This window comes from Mytilus trossulus, chromosome 4, assembly GCF_036588685.1.
Source record: "Mytilus trossulus isolate FHL-02 chromosome 4, PNRI_Mtr1.1.1.hap1, whole genome shotgun sequence".
In the NCBI taxonomy this organism is placed as follows: domain Eukaryota; kingdom Metazoa; phylum Mollusca; class Bivalvia; order Mytilida; family Mytilidae; genus Mytilus; species Mytilus trossulus.
This window is the reverse complement of record NC_086376.1, coordinates 7,196,521-7,210,931: the sequence shown is the minus strand read 5'-3', so window position 1 is coordinate 7,210,931 and position 14,411 is coordinate 7,196,521. Positions and strand designations below refer to the sequence as shown.

Sequence of the window (14,411 nt, the reverse complement as noted above, 5' to 3'; positions counted from 1 at the left end):
ACAAAATTAAAAAAAATTTGGTCATACATTGGTATCACGTTGTTGTCATCAGCGTTGTCCAAAGACGGATTGTTTCCAGATATTAACTTTTGAATAAGTACAAAGAAATCAATAAAATTTTAACACAATGTTTATAACTACAAAAGGAAGTTTTGTGATTGATTCTGGTTGTTATGGTCCAAAAGGTTTAGGAATTAAGAGGCCAAAAACAGCATTTATCTAGTTTCAGGACAAAAAGTTGTGTATTAGTATTTCAATTGTTCTGATATTCTGATTTTACCACAATGTTTAATACCATAAGTAGGAGCTTGTGATTTATTTTAAGGGGTTATTGGGCAAACAGTCTAGGAATTAAGGGCCAAAAACAAGCATTTTTCTAATTTCAAGACAATAACTTGTATGGATCTCTATATTTTTTTTCAAAAAGGTTCAGTACCACTAAAGGAAGGTTGGGATTGATTTTTGGGGTTATGGTCTGAATAGTTAAGGAATTTGGGCCTAAAAAGGGGGCCCAAAATAATCATTTTTGTTGTTTTCAAACAATAACTCATGTTTAAGTGTATGAATTTCTCTGAAATTAAACCACAAGTTTCCATACCATGAAGGGATGGTTAGCATTGACTTTAGGGGGTTATGGCTCAAAATGTTTCGGAATTAGGGGCAAAAAAGAGGAAAAACTAGGTATTTCTGGTCAAAGGACAATCAAGACAATTTAAAAGTAGTGTAAGAGAGTTAATTCTTAAACATTTAACACACAATTTTGAGTATGTTTGGCTTTACCTCCCTTGCACTACTTGTATATAATGTATAAAGAAATGTCATGTTTTGGACTAATTGCAAAAAATAGGGTGGGGTATTTATTTTCAATTTTTTTTTCTTCAAATATCTCAAATTCTAAATTTTTGAAAAGTTAAAAGAAGAAAACTTTCATTGCACAATATTGTGCAATACATTCATAAGATCTTTAACATTAGTTTTGTGTCAGAAACTAATATTTATATGTACAAAAATTGATCGCAATCCAAATTCAGAGCTGTATCAAGCTTGAATGTTGTGTCCATATTTGCCCCAACTGTTCAGGGTTCAACTTCTGGGGTCTTATAAAGCTGCGCCCTGTGGAGCACCTGGTTTTAATTATAATCCGTAAGCAGAAATTGTCAACAAGAAAAAGGGCATCAGTGGTCTAAATAGTTTAACTCCTGTATCACTAGCCAGTCAGCACTGAGGTTGTGAGTTCAACTCTTGCACTGGGCATGGACTAGGATTGTCAGATTTCTCTCCAGGCACTCTGTCTTCTTCCTCCAATAAATAGCTCAATATTGTTGAAAGAAGCTTTAAACACCAACAAATCATTAGGAAAAATGACCATCAGAACAATGTCAACAAAATGCCAAAATGCTAAAAGTCTAGAACCCATCACTTAATTCTTTACATGAGTAATTGCTAGACATTTGGCCCATTTAATGTGGGACTTCACTGGACCAAACAACTTTTACCAGTCATTTTTTTTTCACATAAAATTTCTGGATATTTGACCCTGTTTCAAGAGCAACAATTCTTACTAGACCAAAATCATGTCTTAGTTATTTCCCAATGTCTGACGGCTTCTTGATAACTATACTGTGGATTGATTGTTATTCGTTGGATACCAATTTTTGTGGGTTTCTTGGGTACAGGAGAACAACAAATTCAAATGTTCAACAAATTACAAATTTTCAGTAGACTTTGTATACAGAGATTGGCAAAACCACAAAATCAAATATCCACGATTATGTAAGTTTTCAGCAATCCACGAAAATTGATACCAACGAAAATAAATCAATCCACAGCGATTGACCAGATTTAGCATTATATTACTCAGAAGATACAGATTCAAAACAGTAAACTAAAGCAGCTGTAAAAGATATGCATAAATGCTTGTAAAACAGAAACCACATCATGGGACCATGATATTCAAAAGTTATTGCTCTGAAATGAAATTTTTGTGACAAAAGTTAGATTTAACAATTTTCAGCTCACCTGTCAAAGGACCTCTGATTGAGATAACTCTAGAAAAGGGCTTTATTCATACTTTTGTTGAGTATAAGTTTCATATCTTAAATACAAAACTAATAATTAGTTTTGGTACATATCAGTAAAATTAAATGATGACTTGATAACCATAACACTTCAGACAGAGTTTTGAACAAAAGGACAAACTAATTGATGCTCACTTGAGGAATTTTTTTAGGTTTTGATGAATTGGTAATACATTGACAAAGTTTTATCATGTTAATAGGAATCATTTAATCTGAAATAAAGCACAAAGTCCATCACATTCTGCAACTAACAGCAAGTCCCTGTAACTGTCGCAAAAAAGTTTAAATGGCTTTTTAATTCCATCATCAGAAGTTAGAAAATCTGCTACTTTCTTCCCATCGGGTGAAATTGCAACAATACAATTTGTGTTTCCTGTTGCTACGTACACAATGCCATTTCTGTCAACAGCAACTCCCCTTGGTCCAGAAAGAACGGCTTCATCTTTCAACTCCCAGATTTTTTCACCCTTTAAATTAAAGCAACTAACTGTATCTGTATCATGGTTTGAGAAATACACGAATTCACCAAATGTTGTTACATAACAAAAATGGGATATTGATTTATCTAAATTCACCAATGAAGACGAAGTTTTGTCATTCATTTCTATGACTCCAACTGTTTTTTCATTGCCATAATAAATTTTTGTACCCGTGCATGTAATACCGAAGCAAGAGCAGTTTGTTTCAGTGGTGTTTTTGATAAGCCTTGACTTGATGTCAATTAAACGAATTTGAGATGATTTAAAAACTGTGAATGCTACTGTTGTGTCATCAACACAAGCTACATCAAATGGTCTAAAGTATGAAAGTGGTATCTCACAATCCAAAGAACCATCAGTGTTAACTATCAAAAGTCGCTTGTTTCCACCATCTGCAAAGATAACTTTTCCATTTGGAAACATAGCACATCCAGTTATATCATTCTCCATTCTTGAATTCCCTTTGGGAATCTGAAATTTGCGTACTAATCTAGCAGAAACATTGTCAACAGATTTTGGAATTAAACTGGCTGTTAATATTTGAGCTTGTTTATTCTTTTCTAATTTTATCTCAACAGAAGGTGGACCAGATTCCTTTGACATCAATCCAAATGATGTGATGCTATGGAACAAACTCTCTATCTTTTCACTCTGAGAATATTTGAGGGAATGTTGTTTCAAACGTTCATCTTTTGTTAAGGACTGGATGTAGGTCTCTTCAGATTGAATTTTGGTCTCTATATTTTTACTGACGACAAAAGTTTGTAAGTCTGACGCATAATTTTTAAGATCTGATATGTTATTTTGTAGCACTGTTATTTTCTCTGATTTCTCCCCAAGTTCTTTTAGTAGATCTTCAATTTTCATATTTAAATCAAGCTCAGCTGCATTTAGACTTTTGACGATTTCTTGTTCTAGTTTATCGAAATGTGAATTTATCCTTTTACGTTGTTCTTTAATGCCAGAATAAATGTTTTCTTTTTGTTCTTTAATTTTAAGCAGATTAGATTGTCTATCATATACTATATTATCCATGTTGCTTTTGAGGTCTTCTAATGATTTCAGCAAAGTTTCCAACAACCCACTGGATTTAGAAGTTTTTGCCATTTCATCAATAGATAACATCCCGCTGCATTCTTTATGATTGGTTGAAATACATAAAAGACAACAAAGTTGATCATGATGGGGACAGAAGATATGGAATTTCTTTTCATGTTCAGTGCAGTGGTGGACTATGCTCAAAATGTCCGTTGGGAGTTTTCTATATTTCTCTATGGATATAACATCATGATGTCGACTTGACTTTGAAAAACTGTGATGTGTTTTACATTCAGTGCAGAGACCATCGTCACATTCTGGACACCAGAAATCTGCACATTTTGTGACATGTTGAGCGTCACATATTCCACAAAGAATATTGGTTGAGGTTTCCATTGGTTCTACAAAGAAAATCATTATTTTAAAAATACATACATATTGCTAGTAATTTTATGACCTCAAACTTCAAATATGGCACAATTATTGTACTAAAGACATGATTTAAGTTTCTTGGAGTCACATGATTATCATCCAATTTTAAAAAAACAGCAAAAGCCTTTTTATCATGTTTATCATGTTTATATAGTATCAGACATTGTCAGACAAACTCAAAATCAATATCTGTGTTGTTCATAATTATACAACTTTCAGTGTATGCCCTTTAACCTGTGTTGTTGGATATAGATGTTCTATTTTTAGCCATTGTGGCCATGTTTGTTGGATGGCATGGTCATCGGATACATTTTTATTTATACAAAATAGTGAAAATCATGGCCAAGTTTAATTGTATTTGGCCCAGAAAATTAAGTGAAGAACTTTTTTTGTAAAAGATTATAAAAAAAATTAAAGAAAAATTGTTAGAAATTGAATATAAAGGGCAATAACCCATGATCGAATTTGTTCATACTTAACCAAAACCTAATATATATATATTGTGATATGTTAAAATTTAAAATATGACAAAAACTATAGGTTACTAAGTATTTTCTCAAGCTACAGGTTGTGACAAAATGACACAGTTTGTATGGATAATACTAACAAAACCATCATTACGTGATCATAAAATGAAATTTACTATAAAGGGCAATAACTCCTTGAGCGGTCAATTGGCAATATTGGTCATGTTTACCTATTCATTTGCTATTGGTAGATCTTACTATGATGAAAATGATTGCTGTTTAATATGTAAAGTTTATAGTTGATCTCTATCTTTAATAATATCCAGGATAATAATCAAAAACTTCAAAATAGAGTTCACGAAAAGTGGTGGTCCTCAGGATTTTACCGTCAAAATTTGGCATAGGATTGACACAATTTTAGTATTTTTCAATAGAATTAATAGTGAATACCTGCAGATTTTCCTCAAGGACCACCAGGAAAAAAAAGATTTCGCGAACTGTCAAAATTTCATTAAAACTGCCATTTCAGGGGCAGCAACCAAACAACAGGTTGTTTGATTTGTCTGAAAATATCAGTGCAGATAAATCTTAACCTGATAAACATTTCAAGAGATTAAGCCAAAAACTATATTTTACCCTTATGTTCTATGTTGGCCATGTTGGTTAGCAATCCAGGTCATCAAACACATTTTTAAAACTAGTTGTACACTATAATGATTGTTTCCTAGTTTGATTAAATTTGGCCAAGTTATTTTAGAGGAGAAGGTTTGAAAAGTAATGGACTACAATGACTGCCAAGTGAAGAGAAAATCTTGCTTGATCCACTGGGCCAGTGGAGCTTAATTTGAAAATAATTTGTAAAAAAATGTGACAATATTGAGAGATAGTAGGCAGCTGGTAGATCAAAACAATCTCAACATTTCTGCCCCTGCCATATTTTTTCTATTCATAGCAGTTTTCGAGATAATTGACAAAACTTGCATTTTCCTTTAATATTCTATTTTAAGCTCTGGCAGCCATCTTGGTTGGCAGGAAGATATGTTTGAACATTAAAGTCAATTTCACTCACTTGCATTGGCGGATCCAGGGGGGGTATCGGGACCGTTCGCCCTAGTAACATGTTCGCCCTGGGTCCGTTTGCCCTGAGTTCGTTCGCCCTACTAAAAAATATTAATATTCAGGGCATTGAAGTTGAATAAACTTAATCAGATATATTTCTATGGTATATGTTCTTGAAATTTATGGAAACATGGAAATATCTAAAAGTTTATGGCTTGTTAAGGATCATTAATTTATTGTTCTATGACAAAATAATTCGGATCACTGCTTATTGTGATACCTGTCTTTTGATGGATTTATTATATAAAAAACAAATTTGTTTTGATGATATATTCAGCTTGAAATTGATTTAAAAAAAATGTACGAACTGTAAAACGGATTTACAAGTTCATTCATTAAAATACTCTGAGACTAGTCTAAGCTATACTAGTACTGCATACATAAGTGAATGACTGAATACAATTATTTTGTTAACAAATATCAACAAAGATAAATACAGTGTCATTCCAGTATTCTACTGCAATCAAAGGGAAAATGATGAAATTGATTGCGGCAATATCAATATTCGGTGATTTTTTCAACAAACTTCAACATATTTTATTCAAATACTTAAAATTATGCCACTAGACAACAATTAGTAAAAAATAAAAATCAGGGCGAATGGACCCTGGGCGAACAGGTATCAGGGCGAACAGGTACTAGGGCGAACGTGAATTAGGGCGTACGGACCCGGATTCTCCAGGGGGGGGGGGGGGGGGGGTTGGAACCCCATTTTTGGCCTATCAATGCATTTGAATGGGGACATTTAGTAGGAACCCCATTTTTGGCCTATCAATGCATTTGAATGGGGACATTTAGTAGGAACCCCCTCCCCCTTTTTGTCCTGGGTTGGGTCCCCCCTTTTTAAAATGGCTGGATCCGCCCCTGCACTTGTATTTATTCACAGGAGGTTGAAATCCTATCAATGAGGGTCTATAAATATGTCAACTCGACTATCACAGTAGAGCTTCTCTCGTAGAGAGAAGCGACAGGAATGCAACGCGTTTTTCAATATTTTTTAACTTTTTTGAATCTGGGACTTTTTGATCGGAATAAACGCTATGCGTCAACTAATAAACATATTGTTACTTCAATTAACCACTTAAACTACTTTGCAGGTCACTAATTATTAATTTACAGCTTCTTTTTACGTCCTGACAGAATCCTTGTCATTCGTTTTGGCCATGGCAGGAAGTCGAGGAAATTCCAATCAGCAGTGAATATATGTAAATGAGGTATAGTATTTAATTAAACAAACAGTCGAAATAAATCATACAAATTTATCAAGTACTTTCTCATAATTATTCCTAAAGTATTATGATGTCAAACTATTAAAAAATCCGTCCCTTCATTAAATTTAATTGTTCGCTTGGAAGTTCAAGGGAAACAACTCTTCTGTGTAAAAAGTTTACATGCGGGAAATTTAAATTTCACAATAATCTGAAGAATTCTTCTTTCTATTACTGTTTCAAGTGATCATGTCAAAGCAAATAGATACAGTTATATGGTAATACACGTTTTCATCAGTACCTTAAACCTGTAACCTGCCCAATTATATCCTTAATTAGAATTTCTAAGTGAAAACAAAAAAGGGGGAGCACAGACCAAAATAAGAAATTTGTAATTTTTTATTTATGTTCAGTATCAGTTCCAGCAGTGGATAGCTTGATTTGCACTTTTAAAAAAATGAAGGGGTCCTTATGTTAGAAATATTTGTAGAAAGGGGATGTAAACTAAATGATTATTTGGAAAAATATATTAGTACTTTGGAAAAAAATATGCCCAGGTTCTTGAAATTTTATCAATGGATGTGTCAAAAAAAATTGAAAAGATTTCAACAACTAATGATTTATGGTTTTAGAAAAATAATTAATAATTAATTAAATACATATTACAGATGGTGCAATAATAATCATTCATTTTGGTTAGGACAAATAAAAATATATGGGGTGAGTTTTCAGTTACCCTATACTTTTTAGTCTTAAAATTACTAATTGCCTACCCTACAGATTTTTCTGTCATTTTTCATTAAGCACCGTTAAAGTAAGAATGTTGTTCTTATAGACCCAATGTAAAAAAGGCTTTAAAAATTCTCTTCATGTAACTTTCTTTTTTTAGATGTAACTGAATGCACACATAAATTTTATTTTGCCTTATTTCATTAGTTCATGAAGTCTAATCAAATTTATATTTATGTCTGTTAAATCTTGAAATGATGGATCATTCCTGTTAGTGTATTCTTTAATTTTTTCACACATCAAACTTTATTTGTATAAAAACAATGGCTATTATGTAATAATTACTTGCTTACTGTTGTCTGGAAATTGCTTTCAGATATACTTTTGACTGTTCTGTAATATTTGCAGGTATTTTTTTTTATTCTAGCCCCCACTCCTTATTCTCCATTCTGTAAACCCCACCCACATCTGAGTGGATATGTACTTATGTACTTTCACCTTACCTACTTTTGCTTTTTTATTGACAAATAACCTTAGGTTATGAATTTGCAAGTTAGTCATTTCATCTTATGGAAAAAAAACCATTCTTTGAATCAAATAAATTAAGGATACCTCTTGTTTGCATAGAAACAGAATTTCATTTTTTTTATAAACTATTTCTATATATTAATAATAAGGAAGCAATAGTAAAAATATTTGATCTTCTACCCACCTACCCTATTATTTGGTATGTAGCAGTAAACTCAATTTTTGGTCTAAATACTTGGCAGTTTTTAGCAGTTTCTTTTGACATACCACCACATGCATGAATGCTTGGTCATAACATAAACAGATATATTGTAGTGTGCTTGCTCGTCAACAATTTTAAATATTGTAGGACGACTGTCTTCCATAATAATCTGTAATAGACTAGTGATAAGAAGATGGGCCTGTGTCCATGATCATTCAAAACTTTTTAACTAATCACCAGATTAGATTTTTATTGGGTATTCTGTTTACTAGTTTAAATTACCAGTTTATAAATATAATTAACAGCTGCAAGTATACAAGATATCTTTCGGGTAAACTCAACTCAAACCAATGTATTAGATTAAATAATCTGCCTTTTGACCACAATTGTAGCTTAGTTCTCGTATGAAGCATGCATGCAACAATTCTTGTGAACTATACAAATAGTCAAAACATACAATATTTCTGCGACCTTGTTAGAAGACCAAACCTTTGAATTACTTACCAGATTATATTTATTCACCAAGATATAAAGCATAATATAAATAAAATGTTGACATATGTCTATGACCATGTATGCAGAATGACTTTCATAAAGTATCACACCATTCATGTAACAATATATGGTGTACACTACAAATCAAGGGTTGACCTATCAGTGGCAGATCTAGAACTTTTCATAAAGGGGGGGGGGGGGCCCGCTGACTGACCTAAGGGGGAGCCCACTCCAGTCATGCTTCAGTGATTCCCTATATAATCAACCAAATTTTTCCCACGAAAGGGGGGGCCCCCCTGGATCCGCCTATGCCTATGACCTTGTATATAGACCAACTTTTTAATTATGAGGCTTTCTATACCAATATCAAAATAGAATAAGATTTGAAAGCCTATAAATATAAATAGCACCACTGGTATAAGAGTCAATGCAAATTATCTACATGTCTCTCATTAATAGCATACCACAAAAATAATCTTGAGAGTATAATCTAAGTTTTTTAAACCAAAACCAATATGAATCTCCTGCAACTCTGTTACAAGCAAGATTTAGAAAAGGCCACTATTGAAAATGGACCAAATCTTAAATTCTGTAGTCTCAACACTGAAAATGGTCAACAGACAGACTGACCACTGCAATAACCAGAGAACCTGTTATTTTCAATTCAAATAGAGGACACACTTAATTGAATTATTAATCTCTGTATGGAATAAGCTTATATGCAAAGGGTCTGTAAGCAGAAAAAAAATGAAATACATATCTATCCATGTTTATGTAAGTTTCCTTTCTACATTCAAGTTTGATTGTCCCTTTCAAGTCGGTTTTACCTTTCTTTTATCATTATAAAATTATGTACTTAATATCAATTGAAAACTGCATGAAACTGAAAAAAATAACTCTATTTTCATCATGTTGGTTGATGGCGTCATGGGGTATAATTTTAACAGAAACTTAACTCTGTGGTGAAGGCTGAAGGCTGTACTTTGACCTATAATTATCAACTTTTTATATATTGTGACTTTGATGGAGCGTTGTCTCATTGGCACTCATACCACATCTTCTTATTTATACGATTAGATGTTCTAAATACGATTCTGATCAGTCTATAGAAGGGAAGATTTTTAAAGCAACTTATGTGGATAGCAATATGTCAGTCAAAATGGTTGTCTGTTTTCAATTACAAACTACACTACAATTACACTACAGTGGAAGGAAATTACAGTAGCAGTTAAATTAAGGGTTACCAGCAATCAAACAATAAGTAATTGATGGATGGATGGATGGTTGTTTAACGTCCAGTGGCAAGTCAGATGCATATTCAGGATGAGAACATGATAATGATTAATGAATATTAACCCTGCTTTGTACTCGACCGACACACTGACCTGGATTTTTAACATGCTAGCTCACAAGGTAACAGTTCGCAGGAATATATGTCACTTACCCAGACACATTATTCTGACTGAACAGTCCGGGCCGAACAGTCTTTGCTCTAACTCCTTATTGCCGCGTGCTTGGCGAAGAAGCAGCAAATACCAATTTTCAAGTCTTTGGTTTGACCCCGCAGAGGGTGGAACCCACAACCTACCGCACTCGAGGCGACCACACTAACCATTACATCACCGAGGCGGTGTAAAGAATTGAATATAAATCTTCTCATTCTAAAGGTCAAATACAAAAGCTTGAAATGAAATTGGAAGCAATTTTTTTTTATTTAGAATATCAATAAACTGCATGTCCCACTTGTTTCTATAGATGTCCCAGTGTTCATGTGATGAAATATTGAAACGTCTCACTGAAATAATAAGAAAACTATATATTGTCAAATGAATAATTAGAAAAAAAATTGTAAAACTGTTTGCTTTTATCATTTAAAACTATAACAGCTACGTATGATGAATAATGCAGATCCGGAAATTTATAATTAATTTACTGTGTGGACACAGACATGCATGGATAGTATCCAGCATTCAAGACCAATACTGGTCTGGACCTGCGTCACTGCATATATTTGCTCTACAGAAAATCTAAAACAATTCCTTCAATAGAAACCAAAAAATTTTGTCTAAAAATTTTCCTTGTACAATAAGTGGCTAAATTTCAAACTTTCGGCAAACAGGAAGTGGCTGCACCACAGATCTTTAAATTTCTTACACCCTACAACTCAACATAGTCAAGCTCTGTTCCAAATATAAAATCATTCCCTTTCATAGAAGCCAAGAAAACTTTGACGAAAAATTTTCCTTGTACACTGAGTAGCTAAATTTCAAACTATCAGCAAACAGGAAGTGGCTGCATCGCAGATCTAACAATTGCTTACACTTTACAACTCAACATGATCAAGCTCTGGACCAAATATAAAATCATTCCCTTTCATAGAAGCCAAGAAATCTTTGACTAAAGTTGATATGCAAGTCTTTCGGACGGACGGAATGACGGACGGAGTCGAGCGGTTACTAGACCTGCTTTCACCGTTGGTGACGCAGGTAAAAAAAACACCCCTTTTAATCCAAATAATTACATTACAGTACTAGTATATTTCAACATATAAATCTGTTATTTTGATTGGCTAACAACAATCTCACGTCATTCTTCATAGCACACTGATATGTAACACCCATGATAGCACATGCTTTATATGTACAGGTAAATATATACAAAAAAATGATAGAGATTGTTTTTTCCTTCATCCTAGCAAAAATATGTAATTATAAGAATTGAATGGTCTTTGAGCAATATAATAGGCTTGTCAAACCGTTGATCGTGCATGCAATCCAAGAATGGCTTCATACAAAATGTATAGCTTTGTCATCATGTCTCAATTGTTTTTTTTTTTAATGTTTTTATCACTATTTTTTTTTTAAAGGTGACTTTTTCAATAAAAGTTTGATGAAAGTATTCAAATATAAATAAGATGTGGTATGCTTGCCAATGAGACACTTCTCCATCCAAATCACAATGTATAAAAAGTTAACATGCAAAAAAATACATGAACAAGATCACTTTTATCTAGTTAAATTGTTACCTGTTGCTTTAAACTATTTTTTTCAGCCAAGGATGTTTCCATTTATCTTCCAGAATATGACATGATTCTTCCATGTTCAGTCTTCTTTGCTTTACATCCTCTATTTGTCTGTTTTTTCTCTTGAGTGAGTCAATACCTGTGTCATAAATTACATAACTATTACATTGTCTTATTGGCACTTATATCAAATATCATTTTGTCTTATGCTCTAGATTTTTTTTTTGCCTAACTAATATTTCGATTTGAGTCACTGATAAGTGTTGATTACACAAAACAGGTGTCTGGTTAACATTAAAAGCCTGGTACGTTTGATATTATTTAAAACATTGAATTTATTGACTAAACATTAAATAGTCAGGGGTACTACTTAAACAAGTGATTTCAGGATCACCTATTAAAGTGATTGCGCTATTGAAAAATGAAAAATGTTTATAAAATTAGAAACACTTTTTAAAATCACTTGCATAAGTGATTTGAGATGTAAACATTAAATCACTTATTATAACATTTTCTCAATAATTTACCCACAATCTAGATTTACATAGGGTTAAAAAAACTATTCTATTGAAAATACAACTGAATACATGCAAAAATGCTCTTTTGCTAAATTATTTTGTCAGTTTTTAAAATTTATTTGGATTATGCTTAAACTGGGATAATTTGTAGATACGGTCAAAACCTTGAAGTAAATCATACTAATTATAAAGAAAACAAAGCAGATTACATAAATGTGTTGACCTTTATGTTATTGGTAGAGTAGTAAACTCTAGAAATATAGTATATAGAAGACAGAAATAGTCCCAAGGGTTCTTTTAAAAGCTTCAGCGCACTAACTTGCTGCCCAAGCGCACTGATAAAATTGATATATCAAGATAAAGAGATAATTGATCTATGTAGACAAATTTCAGAAAAAATTGCCATTTCATGGAAAATTAGTGAAATCAGCATTTGAAGATCAAAGAAAACACCAAAATCACTTAAATAGGTGATTACTGAAATTTGAAAATCACTGAAATAAGCGATAATGAAATCACTTGTTTGAGTCATACCCCTGACTGTTAAATCTGGGGCATTTTTGATTTTCTATTTTAGTTACTGATTAATATATATAAATACTTAACTGAAAAAAAATCCAGTTAACATCCTGTGTTCTTGTGATGAAAATATTTCACTTCTTCCTGTAATAGTTAGTTATGAAAATAATTATGTTATACATATTTTATAGTTTTTGGATACTTTTTCAGTGTACTGTAAATGATACCAAGGTTTTTGTTGACATCCCTGGACGTTGTCTTGTGAGGTTGTCCATGGGTTTTCAAACAATACTGATTTTTATAGTTCGTTCGTATGTTGTACTGTTACCACTGTCTCAAGTTAGGGGAGGGTTAGGATGCCGCTAACATGGTTAAGCCGCCACATTATGTATGTTTGTGCCTGTCCCAAGTTAGGAGCCTGTAATTCGTTGTTGAGTTACATATTTGTTTTTTGTTAATTTTTTTGTAAATTAATCAGGCCATTATTTTTTGTGTCATTTGGTCTCTGGTGAAGAGTTGTCTCATTGGCAATCACACCACATCCTCTTTTTTATACATACATAAATTTGCAGTGACATCACAACTTATAACTGACCAATCAATGATTAGCATTTTTGCTCGGGCATTTTTGTTATGTAAACAATGTTGAGAGATGAAACTAATAGGAATCCTCTAGACTTTTCATAGACTTCAATGCAAATGAATTTAATTGATATGTATCGACACCAGTTAAATATCACAATTTTACTCTTTTAATGTTGTTAAAGACACTATATAATATCTCCATTTTGATTTTTTTCATACTATATCCATCGGTTAAAAAATAATCAGCAATAAAAATATTCAGTCATTACCTTCAAATAGAGGAAAAATCTAGAGGATTCCTATTGGCATCACCACCTGAAAAATTGAAATGCCAGGATGTCCGGATTTATGTATACGTTATATTTAAATTTTAATATTCTAACTTCAGGCATACTGAATTCGGACCCAAAAAAATAAAAAAAATAAAAAAGTCTGGGATGACATAATGATGGAGAAGGAGACATTAGCCTGACTCAAATATGTGAAGATTTAGATTTACCTGTATATAGGAAAAGATCCAATCCTTGACAATGACAATTACAAGGACTTTCACGAATTGCTGCAAACGTAAAAATAACATTACATGGACAATTTTAAGAATGAATGTTTAAAGATGGTTTTTGTCCAGCTATAATTTTGTTGCAATGGAGATTCAGGATGAATTGCATGGACGAAACGACACAAAGATGTGTCGCTTCTCTCTACGAGAGAAGCTCTACTGTGATAGTCGAGTTGACATATTTATAGACCCTCATTGATAGGATTTCAACCTCCTGTGATTTATTGTAAATTGAGCTCATTGTAACAAGTATCATCATGTACTATTTGGTGAGAAATAGCACCCTAAATCGAGATTAATTAATGCAAATTATGTCTTACATTCAATAATGTTATGAGGATAACTTCAGTCTAAATGTCGGACTACTGAACCACACGTCACAGCGCCTGTAACCACATTATACCATGCAAGCCTACTTTCGGTATTATGTCCG

General features: G+C 32.7%; 1 protein-coding gene across 3 annotated transcripts; it reads right to left on the bottom strand.

Annotated features, from left to right (window-relative positions):
• Positions 1-2,278: 2,278 nt before the first annotated feature.
• Positions 2,279-14,374, bottom strand: LOC134714576 (uncharacterized). Of its 3 annotated transcripts, XR_010106552.1 has the most exons (5): positions 14,299-14,339; positions 13,919-13,978; positions 12,922-12,978; positions 11,801-11,936; positions 10,460-10,570 (listed from the first exon to the last, which is right to left on the bottom strand). XR_010106552.1 is itself a non-coding variant. In XM_063575933.1 (2 exons), the coding sequence occupies exon 2, from the start codon at positions 3,989-3,991 to the stop codon at positions 2,282-2,284; it is 1,710 nt and encodes a 569-aa protein (XP_063432003.1). In that variant the 5' UTR covers positions 3,992-3,996; positions 14,299-14,345; the 3' UTR covers positions 2,279-2,281. The 3 variants fall into 3 exon arrangements, 1 of the variants encoding a protein (XP_063432003.1); XR_010106551.1 differs by lacking the exon at positions 13,919-13,978 and having other exon boundaries at positions 14,299-14,374; XM_063575933.1 differs by lacking the exons at positions 10,460-10,570; positions 11,801-11,936; positions 12,922-12,978; positions 13,919-13,978 and adding an exon at positions 2,279-3,996 and having other exon boundaries at positions 14,299-14,345.
• Positions 14,375-14,411: the final 37 nt, after the last annotated feature.

Coding starts and splice junctions, on each gene's coding strand:
- LOC134714576 (XM_063575933.1), bottom strand. CDS start 3,991: ATGGAAACCTCAACCAATATTCTTTGTGGAATATGTGACGCTCAACAT.